The sequence below is a fragment of the Vigna unguiculata genome, chromosome 10 (genome assembly GCF_004118075.2).
Source record: "Vigna unguiculata cultivar IT97K-499-35 chromosome 10, ASM411807v1, whole genome shotgun sequence".
Classification (NCBI taxonomy): Eukaryota; Viridiplantae; Streptophyta; class Magnoliopsida; order Fabales; family Fabaceae; genus Vigna; species Vigna unguiculata.
Genome location: NC_040288.1, coordinates 3,188,355 through 3,211,200, shown reverse-complemented (window position 1 = coordinate 3,211,200; position 22,846 = coordinate 3,188,355). Strand labels below are relative to the sequence as shown.

The following is a 22,846-nucleotide window of genomic DNA, read 5'->3' as shown; positions in this document are numbered from 1 at the left end:
AAAAAAATCTTGTATAAATAATATTGTATCGTGTTTCTATAAGAACTTATAAAATAGTGTTTTAAAAGTGAAAGTTTAAAAATATTGAGCATGCATTACTTTAATATTAAAAGATTTAGAATAAATAGAATTGTTATAAACGAGTTTTATTATTTTAAAACATATCATTTTTAAAAATTCATTTTTTCTAAAATTCTTTGACTTCTCTCTAAGAGTTATTTTTCTCAACTAGTTTGTTTGAAGATTAGAGACCACTATGATGATCCTCTTGGTGAGTTCTTTTTTTTTGTTCGATAAATTTCTTCAACCGTGTAAATTGAACTTCTGTTTGTTTTTTGTGGGTTTTCTCTGTTTTGGTTTGCATGCAATTTTTTTTTGGTTGCATGTGTCGTTTAAGTCATCAAGATGACTCTCTAATGATCGGTGATCATAGGTATGTCCTGATCATCTTTGTGATGTGTCTATGTGTACATATATCATCTTATGGAGTTAAAGGTGTTGAGCTTTCTTAAGGTTGTTTGTGTAGTTTGGTCAGGTAAGGGAAACTAATTTGTATTGTCTATGTGAGTGAGTTGATAAAGATTGATATGTGTACATTTGTCATTGATTGAGTTTGGTAATTATCATTAATTGTATGGGTATTTTGGTATAAAACTATTTAATGAATTTTGTATGATTAGTTGATTGATTGAGAAGGAATTTGAGAAAATGTAGGATTTGAGTTATTGATCAAGTTGCCACAAACTCTTATGATTTAAAGACTATTTTAGACCAATACCTAAAGGAGGAGTACCAATTTGAGCTATGAAATAGGTCCTAATTTTCTAAAAATCTAAAATTGATATTGTTGATATCTGACACAACGTTTCACCATGGCAACGTTGAGCGCTAGTTTTTACAAATTAATCAGTGTTGGGCACCACTTTCTGGTTGGGCGCTACCCAGTTGTTTAGCATTGTGTCCTCTAGGTAAAATGAAGATTTCTGCTTCATTAACCGTTCAATTAAGCTGAAATTTTGACAATTGATCCTAGACACATGACTTTTCACTTTGACTGGTGGGATCTTTGTTTTGAAGTTTGTGATTAGAGAAATGATTTTCACCTTTTGGATGTACTCTATGTATAACACCATTTGCCCCGTTTTCTTATTTTTGTTGCTTTGGTTGCTTTGGATGTTCTGTGTATACTTGAAATGGATTTTATAGTCCTTAATTCTATAAATTGAGTTGACTATATGATAATGAACATGAATTGTGTTGTTGATGAAAGAATTTCAAGGAGAAATTATAAATGGTGATATTTTAGTGTTTGCAATTGTTGGACTGATGAAAATAACATGTCTTGAAAAGTCCAACATCGCCTAGGACAACCAAGGGGGTAGGTGTTAGTGACTATATAATGGACTCTAAGTTCATGATGTTCCTTGCCCCGAGTCAAAGATACTTCAAGCTTGTATTTGACTCTTCATTTTTCTTATACTCTCGTAATAAGAGCGTTGTGAGGTTTGGGTTAAATTTGCTTTGGAGAGTGTGGATGTGCTCAGGGTCAAAGGGCATGAGAGAGTTGTCTATGTGTTTCCTTTTGTTTATTTTATTTCTCTATTAATAAAATGATTCTCAGGGGTTTTCCCCAACAATGGTATCAAGAGTTATGGTTCGGTAGGATTTTTTCTTAGTATGCTTTGTGGTTGCAGCGTAGTATGATGTTCTACATCAGAAAAGATTAATTCCTTATTGTTGGAGAATCATCCTTGGTTGTTGAAGTTGCAATAAGAAATTAGATGGAAGGATCATTGTCGGTGTTGTGTTGACACGGTGAATATGTAATTGGATTCGTGGTGGTACAAGGACTATGAGTCATGTTGGATATGTAGTGGAGTTCGCGTGTTGCAAGATGCTCCTGGATTTGCATAGGACATCGCAGTTGGTGCTCGCATGGCTTGGTGAGTCATGTACGATGGAGATCTGATTTGTGGGAGTCACAGTTTGCGGCATGTGCGTGGAGGAAGTGCTTTGTGGTTTACATATCTATTTCGACGAGAGTCAATGGTGGTGCTACATTAACATGCGTTACGACGACAGGTATTGCGTCTCCAATGAGGGAGTCAAATGGCACGATGGCTGCAAAGTGCGATTTGTTTCTTTTCGCAATGTTTTGTGGTTTTGCGTCATAGGTTGCGGCATGGTTCCGTCAGACGAAGGGTGTGTGGTGTTTATGCGCGATCATTGGCTAATATTTATGCAAGGTGTGTGGTGATTATACACGGGCATTGGTTAGCATTGATGCATGATGCATGGAAATTTTTTGGATGACTTAATTCAAAGTGGAAATTCTTTGGATGGTTTGATTCCAAGTGGAAATTCTTAGGATGGTTTGATTCCAAGTGAAAATTCTTGGGATGGTTTGCTTCCAAGTGAAAATTATTTGAATGGTTTAATTCCAAGTGGAAATTCTTGGGATGGTTTGATTCCGAGTGGAAATTCTTGGGATGGTTTGATTCCGAGTGGAAATTCTTTGGATAGTTTGATTCCAAGTGGAAATTCTTTGGATAATTTGATTTCAAGTGGAAATTATTGGGATGGTTTGATTCCAAGTGGAAATTCTTTGGATAGTTTGATTTCAAGTGGAAATTATTGGGATGGTTTGATTCCAAGTGGAAATTCTTGGGATAGTTTGATTCCTTATGGTGGAGTATGATTGCTGGTACAAACAATGAAGATGTGTTTATTTTAATCAGGGTGGAGAATGTTGGACTGATGAAAATAACATGCCTTGAAAAGTCCCACATTGCATAGGACAACCAAGGGGTGGGTGTTAGTGAGGCTCTAAGTCCATGATGTTCCTCGCCCCGAGTCAAAGACACTTCAAGTTTGTATTTAAGTCTTCTTATCTTCTTATTTCTTATACTCTCGTAATAAGAGTGTTGTAAGGTTTGGGTTAAATTATTGCTTTGGATAGTGTGGATGTACTCGAGGTCAAAGGGCATGGGAAAGTTGTCTATGTGTTTCCTTTTGTTTATTTTTTTTCTCTAATAATAAAATGATTCTCGGGGGTTTTTTCCAACAACAATGTCATAAGGATTCATTATTGGGAGATATATTTTCTCTAATAACTATTCATGCTCAAGTAGAGTAAAGTTTGTTATGTGATGAGGAGGTCCTAGTCATTGAACTTAATAAAATCCTAAGTACGTGCGAAGATAATTTACCTTATGAGTGATTAGGTGATAAGATTTATATTTTTGTTTAGGGTGAGTTGGCTTGTGTGGCCAATAATAATCTTCATTGCCATAGTAGACATAATAGATAGAGAAAATTTTCATTAATTTTTTTTAAAAATTATAATTTCAAATAAGCACTTTTTAAAAAAAATTAAATTAAAAAAATTAATTATAATATTTAGGTAGAATGATTTAATTTATATATTCTAAAAAATCTAACATTGATATAAGGTATAATTAAAATTAAAAAAATTAGGATTCAATTGAGTAAAAAAAATAAAGGTAGAGATTGAATTAGGAGAAAAAATACTAATAAAAAGTGACACATGATATTTAAAAATCATATTTACAAAAAGATGGCATTAGTATGTGAAAAAAAACTAACCAAAATGATTGGATTAAATTAATTTAACACAAAATAGAACTTAATTAAAAAAAAACGAATAAAAACAACAAAAGGTGGAAAAAAAATAGTAAATAAACAAAAAAATTAAGACATCACGATGAATGAGTTAGTGTTCCTAGCCATCTTTTGTGTGAAAATGTTTTATTGCTTTAAAGATAATATGTTAATATATTAATATGAAAATAACTTAAAAATGGGACATGAAACTATTTTAAGATTTATTGAAATAAAATATAAGAAAGATGGAATAAGTAAAAAAAAATTATATGAACAATGAAATATAGGTTTATTTATTAATATTTATTTTTATTACTATTAATAAAAAAAAGTAAGTTTATGCTAAAAATGGGAAAAATTATTCCTTTGTACTCTCTTTTTTCATGCTAGATGAAATTAAAAATAATCGAAAGAATGATAAAAAAAATTTGGCATGAGATTTAACGGAGCACTTACACAACTTCAATCACTACCTAATCACAAAACAATAAAGATGAAAAAGTGTAGTAAAATTGTATAAAATATTTTCTAAAGAACAAACATGGTTACTATTGATATATTTCATTCATTAAAATATATTATTTAATAATGTTTTTCTAAAGCTTTAAAAAGAATTTTAAATTTTAACACGCAACCCATTTTAGACCCTTGAAAGAACCAAATTTAATTAGTCGAACTTTGAAGAGAAAACGAATATAGAAATAAAAATTTAATTTTCAATATTATAAGAATCTGTATAATACACAACACAGAATACTGCAAGAATATTACCAAATTCAGGTTCGAAAGAATCTCTCAAAGATCTCTCTGTAAAAATTAAACAGAAATCAGTTTTTAAGAATGCTGATAAACAATTTAAATATTTATTAAATATGTATAGTCTTAATTGTTAATCATCAAGTCGTTGTAGTATAGTGGTAAGTATTTCCGCCTGTCACGCGGACGACCCGGTTCGATCCCGGCAACGGGCGAAGTTATTTATTTTTCCAATTTTTTTAAAATTCAGTTTACAAAAACCAACTATATTTAATTTGGATTAATTTTCTTGATTTTCAAATTGTAGTGAAGTGTAATTATCTGCTTGTCACTCGTATGACTGGGTTCGAACTGTGGCAACAGTGAAATTTTTGTGTTTTTTCTAATTTTTATTAAAATTCAGTTTATACATACTAAGCGTGATTCTAATAATTTTAAGTTGGATATTCATAATTATCATAAAATACATTAGCTGGAATGTTATAAACTGCAAATCAAAGAGCGCGTTTGATTCCAATCATTTTTTAACAAATAACCATAAAAATTTCTGACAATTTTTCATACTTGTATCTGTATAACTTTATAATTTGATATTCTATTTTTATGTTAGAATATTCTTAATTTCTTAATTATCATAAAATAAATTAGCTGGAATGTTAGAAACTGCAGATTAAAGAGTAAAAGAAATGAAGTTTAGTTATTTTGTATAGTGGTTATTAAAATTAATTTGGTTATTGTTGTTGAATAGACATGTCGAAGTGAGCCAATTTGGCTCACACGGGTTGGCTCACCACGAGCCGAGTTGAAAATGAGTGAAACCCAACCGGCTCACTTTATGATGAGTTAGAAATTTTGCAACTCGGTTCAACCCACCACAGGTTGGTGGGTTAAGTGGGTTGGCTCACCAACGCACATAAAAAAATTATTTATGTATTTATTTTTAAGTATTCAAAATATTTATATAATTTTTTAAATAATCCATGAGATGACAATCACAATAAAATCAAGAACTAATATTTTCAAGAAAGTGTCCATATAGTCCAAGAAAACATGGCTAATATTACACATTTCTGTCATGCTATTCAATAAAACATTCAAACTATTCAAATATTATTGAGCAACATTCTAACATTTAAAAATATGAAATTGTGAACCTATATAATTAGAAATAGTAAATAATTATTAAAAAAATAAAAAAATATTGTAAAAAATTGTTGTGGGTTAAGTGGGTCAACCCACCCTCAACCCGGCTCGAACCCGTTTAACCCGTGGGTTAAGTGAGCCGGGTTGAGTTCAACCCACTTTCAAAAAAGTTTTTGAATTTTTCTCAACCCAACCCGACTCGAACCCGTGCTGAGTCGGGTTGGCTCACGAGTTGAGACCCATTTTGACATCTCTACTGTCCAATGACTTTTTATTAGAATTCAAAAATACCTAAAATTTTAACTATGCCGGGAATCAAACCCAGGTCGTGCACATGATAGTCAGGAAATGCTCACCACTACACCACAATAGCTTAATATTTATTATTTTAAGCAAAATCTTTATTATATTAATTAAATATTATGAAAACATGTTTTCCCTTCTTAAAATATGTAACTATTATAAAATAAAGGAGAGAAAGAGAATAAATAGTAGATACCGATTTTCTGTATGTCATTATCAATAAGAGAAGTCCTTATTTATATATACAAAAGACAACCCAAGGGATACAACTCAATGGTTACAATACTAATGATAACATCAATAACAATCAATCATAGGTAACATGTAACTGCTAACAACTCAATGGACATCCATAAATTTCATAACACTCCTCCTTGGGTGTCCATTGATACAATGTGCCTCGTTAAAACCTTACTAGGAAAAACCCTTTGGGGATAAAAACCTAGTTAAGGAGAAAGAGAACATCATTTTCATTCTTCGATATAATATTATTCATCACATCTTTTATTTCTCTCTCTCATGTAAACTTACATCTTTAAGATGATGGAGTCCAATCTTGAGAACCAATTGCTCAAAGGTTCTCATTGGCAAAGACTATGTAGAAAAATCTGCCAGATTTTCACATGAACGAATCTTTTGGATCTCTATATCACCATTTCTTTGAAGATCATGAGTGAAAAAGAATTTTGGAAGAATATGTTTTGTTCTATCATCTTTAATATATCCTTCTTTCAATTGAGAAATACATGCACTATTGTCTTTGTATATGGTTGTTGGTTCCATTTTTCCAGATGATAAACCACAAGTTTGTCACACATGTTGAATAATAGATCTTAACCAAACACATTCACGACTCGCCTCCTATAATGTGTAAGACTCGTGGAAATTAATTAATTAAATAATTAATTAATTAATAAATACGGGTAGTGGAAGCCTTTATGACATTAAATTCTAATTTGTATGACGTGGAAAAGTAATAGCTTAAATGGTTGAGAGTACTTGGTTGTGTGAGAGAATTTAGGTTTAAGTCTTATGTATGTCAATTGTGTGATATTTTTTTTTTAATATATGTTGATCATGATTGCGAAATGATATAAGCATTGAATTATATTAGGCAGCAGGTTGATATGTTGATCAGTAATTGCCTGGGGGCTCGCAGGTTGTCACTAGGCGCCGTAACAGAGTGGCAGGGCTAGGTGTTTTGATGTGTTGGGAAAGTCATTTGGGGTCAGGTGTGATATAAGGGTGATTTTGGGAATTTGATTGGGAGTGGTCTAAATAGGAAAATTGTTGTTAAAGCTTATATGGTCTAGAGTGATGCATTGGAATGATTAGGACTTAAATGAGTGTAAAATGGTATTGATGGAAGGATAGTCGATGATACAGAAACAAAAATAGAGTTGTAATGGATTGGTGAGACAATTAGTAGGTACTCAAGGACTTGTGCATGTACGAGTTCATAGGATAAACTATGGGTTGGTAATTATAGAATAGAACAAGGCATTGAGGCAAATGGGATTGTGTAATAAGGAATATGGTTTTGGCAATGCTTGCATTTGACTGTGATGTAGACTCCTTATCAGTGGTAACAAACTTAGCAGTAACTTAAAGGCAAGGATTCTAAGAGTGATAATATGATTTGAAGGGAGAAAGCTGGACTTGGTTTGTGATGGGTAGTAGTAGGATATGCACTGTTATCAGTTAGGTGGTGATAATTAAACCTCACTGTCGTTAGTAACCAACTAAGTTATAGGACCTTAGGGAAATATCCAAATGAGTAGTATGCGAGCAATTGTGCCTGGACTAGAGCAGAAACCAGTATTGTGCAAATAATGTCATGGCGCCTAGCGGTAATATACGAACCGCCAGGCGATAGAGATGATTCAGTGGTTAGTCTGGATTGTTCGCGCCTAGCGACAGAGAGCTTTCCGCCAAGCGATAGCTGCTAAATTAGTGAAACCTAGAACTCGTGCGCCTGGCGGTGAGGGTGGTTCCGCCAGGCGGTGTCTGCAAGGATTGATGGGTTAGAGTTGCCATGCGCCTGACGATACGTGTCTCCTGCCAGGCGGTCTGGAAGCGGCTGCGCCTGGCGGTATGTGTCCCCCGCAGGCGATTTCTACTGTAACAATGTTGGGGTTTTAATGATGGATGCGTGATCTACATAATTTTAGTGATGCTTCAAAGGTGGGTTGTTGGTGTTCCTTGAGTTGAGCTTGGAACTTATTCCTTGAGTGGAGCTCAGGATAGGGGTTAAGCGCGTGGCATTCCTCGAGTTGAGCTCGGAATGACATCCTTCGAGTTGAGCTCGGGATGGCGGATGAACACGAGGAACCTTGAGTTGAGCTCAGGTTGGCAAGTGTTGTCGGTGTGAGTGTGCTGGTTGTGGCAAGTACGGATGAGTCCAGATAGATTGCCTTCCTCAGTAGTTAGCTGACGAGTTTGGTAGTCTTAGGACGTTGCGAACTATGTTTCATATTTGAGAACTCCACCTGACATTACGGTTTGTGATCCATAGCAATGGTTTCCCGTACGTGCTCTATCGGTTGTGGTCGATAGGTATGACATCAAGTCATCTTGAGGTAAACACTAGAAGATGTAGAACACGATTCATATGGTTGTGGCCATGTGGTATGAAATAAAAGGGTGGAATTCATTTGGGATGTTTGTGTTGCATATATAAATGTGTTGTATATGTGTATGCATTTTATATGTTTTATCTGTTAAGCTCACCATATCTGCTTCTGCTTGTGTTTGGCGAGATCGTGTACGTGGTGCACGTGAGCAGAGGATGTTGTTGCAGGTGGTTCTCGGAGGCTTAGCGCCGAAGCAGGGATAGCTTGGGAGTTTATGATTTTGAAATAAATTGTAAACTCTTATGAGATGCTTTTAGACTATTTCCATTTTTATAAATTATGGATTTGGTTTATTATTGGAATTAATAAAAGTATTTAAATTTCTCGCGTTTTTGGGAAATGATGCATTTATAAATGAAGTTGACGCGCTATTATTTATTTATTATTAAACATAAGTGATATTCTGACGGGATGTTACATAATGCTAGAATTTCTGCATGATTGACGATGTAACTGTTATGGTTGTTTCACAGACCGCCACGAAATTGTTGTGCCACCGCATGTGAATAAATATCCTGTTTTGTGATCGACCATTATAAGGATCTGATAAATAACCTTCATCTGCATAACCCATTAGATATGATTTTGAATCATTTGGATAAAATAAACCCAATAGTGCCCTTAAGATAACAAAATATATGTTTTATTCTAGACCAATATCTTCTTATAGGTGAAGAATTATATCTTGCTAACAAATTTACAGCAAATGCTATATCAGGTCGAGTATAATTAGCAAGATACATTAATACTCCTATAGCACTAAGATATGGTACTTCCGGACCAATAAGTTCTTCATCCTTTTCTTGAGGTTTAAAAGGGTCTTTATCAACATCTAACGACCTTATAACCATTGAAGTGCATAATGAATGTGATTTGTCCATATAACACCTTTTAAGCACCTTCATTATATAAGCCTTTGACCTTTATTTAAGTACTAAATTTTTAATCCCAAACAAAACTTTGGTCTTCCAAGATCTTTCATCTCAAATTCTTTTCTTTAAAGCAATCAATTGCCTTTGTGATCTCATTAGGAGTTCCAACAAGTTTATGTCATCAACATAAACCGCAATTATGAAAAATTCAATTTTTGATCTTTTCATATATATACAACGGACAAATAAGATCATTTTTATATCTTTCTTTAACAAGTACTTCTATAAAGGGACTTGTTCAATTTTATTGAATAATCCTCTTTATAATTTGTATTGTTGGGCAAATTAAATCCTTTAAGGAGTTTCATATAAATATCATTCTCAAGAGAACCATACAAATAGGCTGTAACAACATCCATTAGATGTAAATGCAGACATTCTTGTGCAACCAAGCTGATCAAATATCGAAATGTTGTTGCATCTAGTACTGGTGAATATGTTTCTTCAAAATCAACACCAAGTCTTTGTGAAAAACCTTGAACAACTAATCATGCTTTATATCTAACAATTTCACCATTCTCATTTCATTTTTTCACAAAGACCTAATTCTACCCAATGGGTTTTACACCCTTAGGTGTGTGAACTACAGGTCCAAAAACCTTTCGTTTAGAAAGCGAATCTAATTATGTTTCTATTACATCTTTCCATTTTGGCCAATCATTTCTTTGTCGACAATCTTCAATGGTCTTTGGTTCTTGATCCTCGTTTCCACTCATAACATTCATCACTATATTATATGAAAAAGTCTCGTCAATGTTGATTTCATTTCAATTCCATATTATCTTATTCATGAAATAATTTATTGAGATCTTATCTTTTTCAATAATTTCAAGTACTTGAGGTTCTTCTGGAACCGAATCATTAATTATGTCAAGTGAATCTTTTGGGATTTCCACCTCCTCGATAAGACCATCTTGCCTTTTTGTTTCTTTTCTTATTCAAGGGTTTTTATCTTTGGAACTGATAGGCCTATCACGCTTCAAGTGTGTTTGGGATTCATTTGAGATATTAGGTTGTCCATATGAAATATCAATTCTAATTGGAGCATTAGCAGCTGGTATATGTGACTTAGTTAGCCTTTTTGTGTTAGTAAAAACATCTGGTGATTGATTGGCCAATTTTTGCAAATGAATTATCCTTTGAACTTCCAGTTCATATTCTTTTGTGCGAGGATCAAGATGAGATAATGATAATTCATTCCAACCAATATTATTTTTCAATTATTTTCTTCCTCCCCTTAATGTTTGAAAAATTAATTCATCAAAATGACAGTCAGCAAAATGAGTCGTAAATAAATCTCCTATTGATGGTTCAAGATATTTTATTATGTTGACAACTAACTTTTTTAAATCTTATATTTAAGTTTGGAAGGAGTGTTTAGAGGTTATTTAAAATGGAGGATGATATACAATAATAAATTATTAATAATTAATTTAAGTTACAACTATGGAAGAGGTTCAGGTAAAGCCAACATTTAAGTAGAAATCTTAATTATTATTAATATTTCTTATTGTACTTTTAAATAAATCATTAGTAAATATTTTCCCATTGTTTATCCATCTAATATATCTAAGCAATCTTATCTAAAAATAAAAAGAAGACAAATTGAGGCTCAAATTTGAACTTTATAGAATACACAATTAATATCCATGAAATGTATGAGTTTTAATTATAAATCAAGATTTGCCAGTGCTACTTTCATTACTGATGTTGATGCTAAATGTAAAAAATATGAAGCTAAATTTTTCTAAAGATTAGTCTTTTGTAAATATAAGAATAGGTACATTTGTCTAAAGAAAAATCTCAATCATTAATAATTGTAAAAAAGTATGTTTGTTATAATAAAATAATTCAATTATCCCAATCATAATTAGTATATGGGAAAGTTCAAGTTATAGTTTCGAAGTTCTGGTCATATACATACATCACTCCGAGCATACCTAACTTTTCTATATACATTTATTGTTTAACACACAAGGACTAGAAAATTCAAAATGAATCAAAAGGATATAACGGAATTCATCTTATCGTTCTTCTCTTCTTCTATTAGAATGATTCCACAAAAAACAATACAAAAAAATAGGATATATATATATATATATATATATATATATATATATATATTTACATCATTTAACAACTATTTAATATATATATATATATATATATATATATATATATATATATATATATATATAAATAAAAGAATAAAAATGTTGTAAAATTCAGTTTGCTTATATTGCATGAAATGTAATTTTTATCTTGATTTGGTATGGTTTCTTCATATTTTATATCTTTTAATGATTTTTTTTGTACGTAATAACAAATAATTGATGAATTTTGAAATATCAGTGTAACGGGAATATCAAAGTTTATAATAAATGACTAAGGTAACGTTACTTGAAAGTAGTGAAAAGTAATAATTGATATTCATCGTTAAAAAATTCATATTTTCTGTCAATTTTATTTTGAAATTTTTTTCTAGAAAATGTTTATAAATTTTGTTATGAAAAAAAAAGTTTCAGAAAATTGCTACAATTTTTTGCAAAAATATTTTGTATAAAACACTGTTCGCAACAAATTTTGTAGGATATATTTACGAATTTTATAATTTTATAAGAAATAATTACCCACGAAAAAATTACCTGTCAATTAAAATTCTTAGAAAAAATAACAAGAAAAAATTATTTTGACAAATTTGCAAAAAAATTTCTATGTAATATGAAAATTTTTAGCAGAGTTATCGTAAAATAAACAAAAAATTACTTATTAAAGTTACTATAATACCATTGCATTAAAGGATATACCCAACTTAAGGGCTGAAGTAAGATTGCCATACACATAGGACAAAACACTTGGATCAATTATCACTAGTTACAAACCCTCTTCAGAAACTACACCAAAAACCCTAAGAACCCTAAGAATCCTAAGAACACTAAGCCATAGAGGTTAGAATAACCTAAGAACAGGAACTTTGTGAAGAAATGTGATCAAGATCATCCTTCTTAGGGTTCTCACTAGGGTACTCCTCCCTCTGGTGAAACCTCTGCAAGATTGTCCTCAAAAGGATCGGGCACAAAGGGTCGGTGAAAGTTCGTTCAGAATCCTCATCAGACGAAGAATACGATGGTGTGTGAGAATAATATGGCGGGGTTGGCTGAGTCCACCATACATAGAACTCAAATCTCTGAGCCTCCTCCATAATACTAACCTCATCAAGGGGTGTCAAAGGTGAACCTCAGATATCCGATAAAATGATCCACACACGAACCACATCAGCTATCCATCTTCCTATCATGTCATTAACCTCTATGTGGAACCTCGCTTCTTCATCTGCCATATCTAATAACCCTAACATCATTTCAAAGAAAGCTTTTGAATCCCTTGATCTTTCCAAAACAAGGCTTCAAATTTCATGAACAATGAAGTTTTATAGATTCTTTGAGGCAAGCATTCATGGAAAAAGAACTGATCTTGTTCGGACCATAGCATCATCATCGCAAGATTTCAAAAGTAAAACTTTAACATGCAGAATCAGCTACCATTGAAATGAAAAAAATGAAAAAGGAAAAGTAGTTCTTGTACTTGAAAAGAAAAGAACAAGAACAAAGGCTTTTCAATATCGTAGAAAAGTAGAAAAAGGCGATGATCAGAAGAATGTGCATGGAAAAGAAGAAGAAAGAAAGTGTTTGTTGAAAAGCACTTTTTTTTTTTTTCACTCTAGAAGGTGACAATAACGCTAACCTGAAATGCAGACCAAGCAACTCAGATTTTCTGAGAAATAATGTGAACAACTTTATGGCATTATGGGCTTGTTATTCCAGGGTTTATCCCTGTTATGTAAGGGTTTCATTATTAGAAGTCAAATTTTCAATACTTGACGAGAAAAAAAGCAACTTTTTTTTTGTTCTTGAGATAAAATTATCATGTAAATGTTATTTCTATTGTTTAGCATTAGTTGCAGTTAATTTTCCATCTTAATTGACGAACTGATGTTTTGGATTTTAAAGTTAAGTAGAATAATTTATTTCATTTAGTTTGTACTTGTAAATATAGATTAGTCATTTCCAATCGTATGAAACTTTAGGAAATAAATTGTAACAAATAAAAAATAAATAAATTGCAATTGAATTTTAGGAAAAAAGTACGTATTTATATGAAATTTATAAAAATTTAAGTTTTAGAGAAATTATATAAGGCTAATAAATTATATTTTATCCCTATAACGAATGTATAAAATCTAAGAATACTTGCAAATTGTTTAAAAATACTTACAACATTGGTATACATAATGATAATCTAGAATAATATTACGGAATACCATTATATTATAAATTAAATAAGCTACTAAATAAATAGTTTCAAATCAAATATTAAAGTAAATGTAGAAATGTCTCTGGTGTTAAAATCCTTTTCATACATAAATTACTACTATTAGATTTTCATCATCTTGAATCTTGCAAGAACCAAGAACCAAGTATTGGATGAAAAACTGACATTATTCCAACAACATAATTTTCTTTTTCGGCTTTTTTTCTGTTCCATATTTTGAATTTGAAATGCATAAAACTCTTCCATCCAAGTTAAGAAAAAAAAAAAGAAAATGTATTAAAATAGTTAATTTGTTACAATATATAATTTATCAACAAATTTTATTACGGATGAATATTTGAACGCCATAAACTTTATAAGTTTATCTATATGATATAGATTTTTATAGAAACACCAAAAATTATCAAATATTACCTATTCATATAGAGTAATATTGACAATACTAGTGTCTATATGAGTAATGCCATATATAAGATAATCACATTTTGTCATTAAAATGTTTACTTTTTAACACGAGGAGAGTTACTCTCACGAACTCTTGGAATAGTATATTCTGCCTATAACAAATTAAAAATTTTATGTCATTCACTTACTCATTAAAAACTTAATAGACTAATTTTTTGTTTGTAACATAAGTGAGTTTCAAAAATTTGCTTATCATTTGTAAATTATATTATACCTTAGAATAAAACTTCTACCAGACAATTATAATATACATTTGGTGTTCATTCCAATCAACCCATCTTATTTTGTATTTTAGGGAAGCTTTCTAGTTAGGCCTTGAAAATTGTTTCTTAATTTGTATTGGAAATTATCTTGACAACAAAAGCATCCTCCTTTATAATTTCTAGACAATAACTAACCATTAATGTTCGTTGTGACATTGTAAAAGTCCTTTGGGAGATTGAAAAACTTACATGCACTTTGTAAAACTTTTCTATCATGTGTGCCAATAACCATAATGTTAAATAGCCATTTTTCTTTAAATCGATGTTTGAGTTTTGTAGGGTTGCCTAATTCAATTGCAAAAGGATTTGGAAGATTTGAGGATGTTTCTTGTGATTCTCCTCCCAAGCCCAAAAGATGTTGAAGAAAAACACCTTGGCATGCACCGTCATTTCTTTCATACTCGATATCATTGCGAAGGTCATGAAATTGTTTAATGTAGTGTGACATGGTAATATATTCTATGTATTTTACAGCAAACCAATGATAAAAGTATGCTTCTTCATCAACTACTTCAACATCTAAATTCTTGACCCCAATATGATGACTCTTTAGAAAGTCAATATCTAATACTGTTTTCACTACAACTTCTCCTGATCCAACCTTAAACTCTTTGGCTCAGATATACTTTGTGTTCACCTGGGTATATATTTATCTGGTAGAACATTTAGTATATCTGAGCCAAGGAGTTTAGGGGTGACACATGTCCACTGATCTTCCTTTTTTTCTACTATATGCCTTACTTTCGAAATATCTTCTTTCGATGTCATGGGATAGTCCCAGTGGGGAGCCTGCAAAGCCACTCCAACGTCCCAAGTCAGTTTTTAGACAATACATATAAAATAGTAATAGTAATGAATAGTCTATTTTTATCTCGTGAACAATGCCTTTTATACTACCTGTATGGACCTAGCTTCATGTGTCCAGGGTTTGTGACGACTATTGGCTTTGAGATTTTCCTAATAACTCTTATTATCTTAAATCTCTCTTTTATCTTTTAATTTGCCGAGCGAGGATTTGTACCGTCAACCAACTTTTCCAGTACTTTAGTGGAGAGATACTGATTGTCCTCAGGGTTGTTATTGCCTCGCCCTTCATTCGTTCTACGTAAGGTTGAGGTTCCTCTCCCACTTCCTATTGTTGTTTAGTAATCTACACCTTTCTTGTTCAGATATATCAAGGCCGATGTTTTCTCTCTCACTTTCTAGCATTGGTTAGTAATGTACATTTCTATGATTCAAATATATCAATGCTCCTCTTAGTCGCTCATTGTCCGTGTCATTTTCTTGGGTTGGAGTATACTCGGTCCTTTGGTCTGAGGCATATTCGATAGTTAGAGATGTTCTCTCTACCCAAGATGTACACCAGATCTTTATAATTATTCATAATTTAATAAATTTACAAAATTTTAACAATTTTCGTGTATATTTTTTTTTTTATTGAATATATGTTTACATCTTTAAAAATCTTATATATCAGCGCAGTACATGAAACTCTCTCCTGGATAAGGGGAATTTGGAAAACTTGCAGTACATTTTCTAGTTTTGCTTCCTAAACATTTTGGTGAATATATATTTATGAAAATGCATAATATTGATATTGTGTAATGTAACATGTTATTTCAAGATTCAAAATTATTTGCAAAAATTTTCTAAAACATTTTCCAAATAATTAAAATAAAAATATATTTATTTTCATTTATTTTAAAATCAATTAGACAATACGTTTTGGTATGCATTTTTGTTTCTATAAATGAAGTGACATGTCCTTTATTAAAACTTTCCATTTTTCTCTGCTTCTCTCAGTCCTTTACAAAGGAATGGGAAGAGACTGACATAAATATCGAGAAGAACATTATAAAAAGAATAAGAGTCTCCTTTAATACATTTAAAATGTACAAATATTCATAATTAATTATAATATTAAATGAAATAAGACATAATTACCATTAATATAATTTCTTTTTAAAAACAAGAATATCCATAAATATTATATAATTATTATAATATTTTATTTAATATTTATTAATAAAAAGTTAAAAAATAATTAAATAATTATATTTTAATATTATTAAAAATTAAATTTAATTAAACATAAAAATTTAAATTAACAGAAACTAAAAAAAATAGTATTAAACATTTAAAAAGAATTAAAAAAAATTAATTTGAGATTTAATTGAGTTTCCAAAATGTTTATTTTTATTGTTTATAGATTTTAAAGAATATTTTTATCTTTATAAATAAATTATGTATATTTATATTTTTTTAATTAATAAAATTAATTATTTCAACTTTTAATGTAAAAATGATAAATCTAATATGTATTAATTATTAGTCTTATAGAGTATTGGTTAACATCCTCCAAAGAAAAGTTTTAGCTTTTTTTCATAGTTGTAATAAATAAATTTGGTCAAAGAATGAAAATATTAACAAATTAACTTCATTTTAATTTGAATAATTTTCCTCATAGTTTTGCAGAAATTGAAATTGTAAAACTAATTAACAATAATTTAACAAATACTTCCACTGTAAAATACATCATGAAAACATTAAACTTAAACTTTCAATAATATTTATGTTTTTCAAATATATATTAAATTTGTTGGTCAAATCAAATCTAACTCATTTTGTCATTATCTTTACTTTGTCTTTTTTCAGACAAAAAAAGAAAAAACAGAGGGAAAATTTTACTTTCTTATGTCTTGGAATGGAAAGTTATTTATTCTTACCATTAATTATTGCAAATATATATGTGTTTTTGTGCACCTGTGTTCATTTTTATTTAATGACAATAAATAAAAAAATTTATTTATTTTAATTATTATTAAAATAAAAAGATTATTAAATTTTAGACTTTTTTAAAAATTATTTAAAAAAATAGATAAAAAATTTAAAGAATAAAATTAATTAACAGGGATATACTATTTGTGCTTCCTTTCCTTATAAAGATAATTAATAAAAATTGTGTTATGTAATTACTCTCTTATCTAGATACGTTTTATCATTGTTATCCTTGATAAAAAAAAATCTATACTAATTTCACTAAATAATTTTTTAAATATATATATATATATATATATATATATATATATATATATAATATATATAATATTTTTAAAATTGAATTTTAAACATTTAAAGATATTACATGAAAGTCTTTTATTATAATAAAACAATTCGACACACTAAAATGACTAAATGTTTCCAATTATTATTTTATCATTAAATTAAAGTATCGGAACATGTTGTTTTCTTTGCTTGATCCCAAAATCAAACCAACAACGGCATATAATACTGTGCAGACACAACACCGTTCCAAAGAACTTTTTTCACATATTAATTAAGACGTTGACCTCTTCACAGTTTCCTATGACTCACTAATGAAGTTTATTAAAGATGTAAACCTTTCAAGAGTATATATTTTTAAAATCTGATATTTTAAAATTTAACCGTTCCTCTTCTATCTGTCTTAGTTTAACTGAATAAGTCAAACATCAAGATTCTTATCAATCTTTTCTTAACATTTCTTCAATATTGATAATATATATATATAATTTATTTCAGGTAACATAATGGTATTCCACACTGATTTTAAATTTTTTTTAATATTTTTTAACAGAAAAATAAATAGCTTTAAAAGTAGTCCATAAAAGAAACTGATGATGACCCAAGGAGAGTGAGTTTCTTGGTGACCAAGGAAGCATGTTACTTGTATCCCAAGAACTCACAATAATTGAATTCTTTAATTATTAAAAGAGGAAATGTTGTATTTTGTTTTATTAAAATCTTCTTACAAATTCTCTGTTACTTTACAATATTAAATATAATAAACAAATACACTTAAAAATATATAATCATAAAAAAAAAAACTGAGAGAATTAATATTAATATATTTAAGGAAAAATGAAAGGAGAGTGGAAATAGAAACAAAACATGCTATAAAACAACTATAGTTCTCCAAAAGAACATTCTCTATAAAGAAGAATCCTTTGTCTTTAGTGTTCTTGCCATGGAAGAACACGAGGAGAAAACCATCATCACCAAGTTCGCGAAATCCAAATTCTTCTTCCCCAAAGTTATTCGCATTTCAGCAACGGATCACAACGCCACAGACTCCTCTAGCGAAGAAGAAGACGACGAAGAAAAGCTTATTCACCTTCACAGAGTTAAGAGAGTGGTTAGTGAGATAAGAATTGTGCATGCAAACAAAACAAAGGGCACAACAAAAACATGGACAATAACAACGATAGTTGTTGTTCGACCAAGTACAAGGAAGCTATGAAACAGCAACACCACCAACAAAAACAAGAGCACAAGTTTCGCGGCGTGCGGCAGCGGCCATGGGACGGTGGGCCGCTGAGATAAGAGACCCTATACGGCGGAAACGAGTGTGGCTTGGAACCTTCGACACGGCAGAAGAAGCAGCTGTGGTTTACGACAGAGCAGCTATAAACCTCAGAGGTGCCGATGCTGTCACTAATTTCATCAAACCGCCGTTGAAAGAGTGTGAAAGTGGGGTTAAACGGAGGAGTTGTGGCGCATGTGCTTCACCCACTTCGGTTCTGTTGTTTCAGCCTTGGATGGAACCTTTGTCTTTGGAAGAAACATTCAAAGAAGAAGTGTTGATGGGTTAAACGATGAAGTTGATAGTTTCTTGTTTTCTGATCATGCTCTTTATGAGCAACCTCTTCCTACTGTGTTTTCTAACATTGATGTTTCGTTGGATGAGGATCTTGAATCATGTAAATGGGATGTAGATAGCTTTTCACTGATGATACTTTTCAATAATGAGATGTGGATTAATTGTTTCTAACTCGGTTAGATTTTTTTTTTTTTTTCTGAGATAAGTTCATTTTGTGTTGCTGAGTAGAGTTAATCTATAGTGCAAAAAAGTTGCATCTTTGTATTTAGTTTACTAAAAAAAGATGCTTCTTTATTTGTTCCACAAAGAAACTTGTAAATGAAACATGAATTGATAACAGACTGTGATAGATTTTATTTTATTTTCTCAAAGACCAATCTGTTTTATGTTACTGAGAGAGAATTTCAGTGTTCATGGCAGGACTGATAAGTGTTAAAAATTAGTTTATTCAAAAGGTGATTTTTTTGGTTGTTCTAAAGAGATTCATATATAAACAGATTAGGGTGTAGTAAACTTTGTTATATGCTAACTCCCCAGTTTTTTTGGTTGAGATATTTTTGTTTTCATGTATTGTCAAAGATTTTGGACCAAACATGTGGCATTATGCATAAAGTGAGTCCACATGTCATGTTCAATGGTTGGCCACCTTAGTGCTTCAGGGCCACACATACTGCATCTTGGACTCTTAGCTTTTTCTGCTAAAATGTTTGTGTGGTGTGATGGTCTACAAATAGCATTTCAATGGCATGTTTGAAGGTTTATAATTTATGTTAGAGTCACTTTCTCATCCACTTTACCATGTTTGAAACACTACATACCCTTGCATTATCAATTTGGCTTCTATCTGATACTTTCCAACATCACATCTTCAAACAGAGCCATGCAAGTTGGTCTGATTTTTACATGAATTTGAAATCACAAGGTTGAAATCTTTAAAAGTATAGAGACCCTTTTGAAACATTTATTAACAGGTCACAGAAAGGTTTGATTTTTTTAATGAAATTTAGAGATTGAGTTTTACCCCAATAGAGTTCTTAGAAACATAATTTGCCTTTTTCCTTCAACTTGAAATTTTCTCACCCAAATGGCTAAGATAATAATGGGAAACGTTCTAATTCTATGGCTCTTCTGAAAAGGTGCTCAAAGAAGGGACCAATGACATGCTTCCATCATTAATTTGATTTTGATTTTTTTGTTCTTTTGAAACACAGGCATGCAAGTTGGTCTGATTTGGGTAGTTCATGGATCTGACAAAGAAAAAGTCCCCTCTTTAATTCTTGCACTCTAATCCATTTTTTTTTTGCAGAACGTTGACCGAGCTTTGAAATCTTGAAATCCCTTTGTTCACAGAAGATTTATTCAACAAGCAAGTTGTTGCAGTTTCGTGAAAAAAGGTAACTTTTGCCCTTTCTCTTAATCTAGAATTAGATAAAAACAATAACTACTTGTAGGATGATCCTTCCTAGCTCATCATCCTTTCCGATGTTTTTGTCCGAAGAAATTAAGATTCATGGTTTCTAGAACACATGGGTATGCTAGAATCAAGAATGAGCAGTGACTATTTAAGGATCAAGTCAAGGAATTAGTTACAATATTTTTAATGTTTTCAATTAAGTACTTCGCCAAAGGCCATGTGTAGGAATCATATTTTTCCCAAATTATTCATTCACATTAGACAAAATTTCTACTTGGGAGATTGGTTTTGGTTCTAATTCACATAGCACACCTTTTGTATGTACTTCCACTCTTTGTCTTTTGAAAAAAGAACATACACATGGAATTTTGTATGCACATTTTTATTTTCAATTATACTTTTTAATAAATATTTTTTTTAAATTAAATAATTATTTTATGATTTTTATTTTTTAAGTAACTGTTAAATTTTAAAAAAATTTCATTTAACTTTTTTTTTTTAAATTAATCACTTTTAAACTAAAATAAGAACTTTTAATAAAAATTTTAAAAATTATTTATATTTACTTTTAATATTAAAGAAAACATTTGACTTATTTAATTGTTGATGAAAATGTATTGGGTTGACTAAAAAGTACCCAAAAATGCTAAAAGTTCAACATCCGGTATATATGTGTGGCTGACATTGAACTTCAAACATGGACTCAACATTAAACCTAGTTAGTGCTTGGTTGGTCTAAAATCGAATAACAATGTCAATGACTAGTGAAAAATGTCCCAAGAAAATATCAAAATATGAGTGTTAAAGAACACCACAATTTGCGGAATCAGCAACAAGATATTCAAGAATACCAGTTCTATATTATCACTATGTGTCTTGATTTTATTTTATTTTTAATCCAATATTTGGTTTTCATATGGTGGTGTTTTTTTTTCATCGTGTCTTGATGAAATTATTCGATAGATAAAATATTTTTTTTATATAAATAATATACTAGAAAAATGTAATTTGTAGATTAACCTTGTTATAATTTAATAGAATATGTTTTGAACCTAGCTATAGTTTGAGTCCAAGTGTAACATCCCATTTAATTTAATAAACAAAACTAAAGGAAGTGTCACATAAAGATAACATAACAGCGTAGTCCTGGAGTTTAAAACTTAACTCCTTACAACCTAAGGCACACCACGATGTCCGAAAGGAAACTAGTTAAAAAGTTTAACATAATATATAGAAATCAAAAGACAAACAAGTATATGGGCCATAGCCCTAAAGAAAAGCCCATTAAGAATATGAAGTCCAACCCATGTAGACTAAGCAGTGGGATCATCTCACCTCTGTTGACCACGAGTACCTCTCGCATATGCTCCCATCAATAAATTGATGATCATCGCAAGAGTAGAAGAACAACATACAGAGCAATCAAACAAGCAAAGGGTAAGCTAGAGCCAAAAAGATTTTATCATGCAATCAGACATACCTTCACACTCCAATATACATATACCATCCAAGCATGTTATGACCTTTCAATCAATACACTAAGACTCGACTCATCCGGATACTTATAATCTGGTCGGATTCAGCGGATGCTTGCACTTGTGGTGGATACCTCTGCTCACCCCGAGCTATGTGTTACAAGTGTTACCATGAATCAATCCTTCCCACACAAGGTTAGCCCTTAGTGAGTTTAGGCCTCCGGCTACTCTTACCACAAGAGTCAGTCCGCTCTAAGTGAGACTAACTGACTCCTTAGAGTGTCAAGATGCAATCCTTACCGAATTATATAGATAGGGCACCACCATGGACACCCACTAACAAGGGTCATGGAATTACATCCCGACCACTGAAGCACGACCCTGAAATCTCACCTAGAGATTTCAAGGAATTACGCACTGACCACACACCAAATATATTCAAACAACCAAGTAATATTTATCATGCATGTATATGTATCATGTCAACCCTTATAATCAAACCCTTTCATGTTCCAGGTCAAATCCATACTAACTCGTCATACTTCACCCATGAATATAGGGTTTCAACTCATCTCATTACCATGCCATATTCATAACCAACCAATCTCATATTCATTACATGCCAAGAATTTATCCAAGTTCATCATTCATAACCCGTGCACCCTCCTGCTCATGCATATTCATCCCCCTTATGCCATTATACAACAATCCATTCACTTACATGCCAAACATCCAAAAACAGAAAGAGAAACATCAAATCAGAGCGCACACTCGCCCAGCTCTTCGCTCAGGCTGAAGGGCCTCGCTCAGGCGAGCTCCCTTCGCCTAGGCGAGAGCTCGACACAAGAAACAGTAGCCTCCACGCAT

The 22,846-nt window shown here is 31.2% G+C and overlaps 1 protein-coding gene across 1 annotated transcript; it reads left to right on the top strand.

Annotated features, from left to right (window-relative positions):
• Nucleotides 1–18,457: 18,457 nt before the first annotated feature.
• Nucleotides 18,458–19,082, top strand: LOC114166961 (ethylene-responsive transcription factor CRF4-like). The gene is made up of 2 exons (XM_028051843.1): nucleotides 18,458–18,625; nucleotides 18,699–19,082. Exons 1-2 carry the CDS (start codon nucleotides 18,458–18,460, stop codon nucleotides 19,080–19,082), a joined length of 552 nt encoding a protein of 183 aa, XP_027907644.1.
• The last annotated feature ends 3,764 nt before the right edge of the window (nucleotides 19,083–22,846 follow it).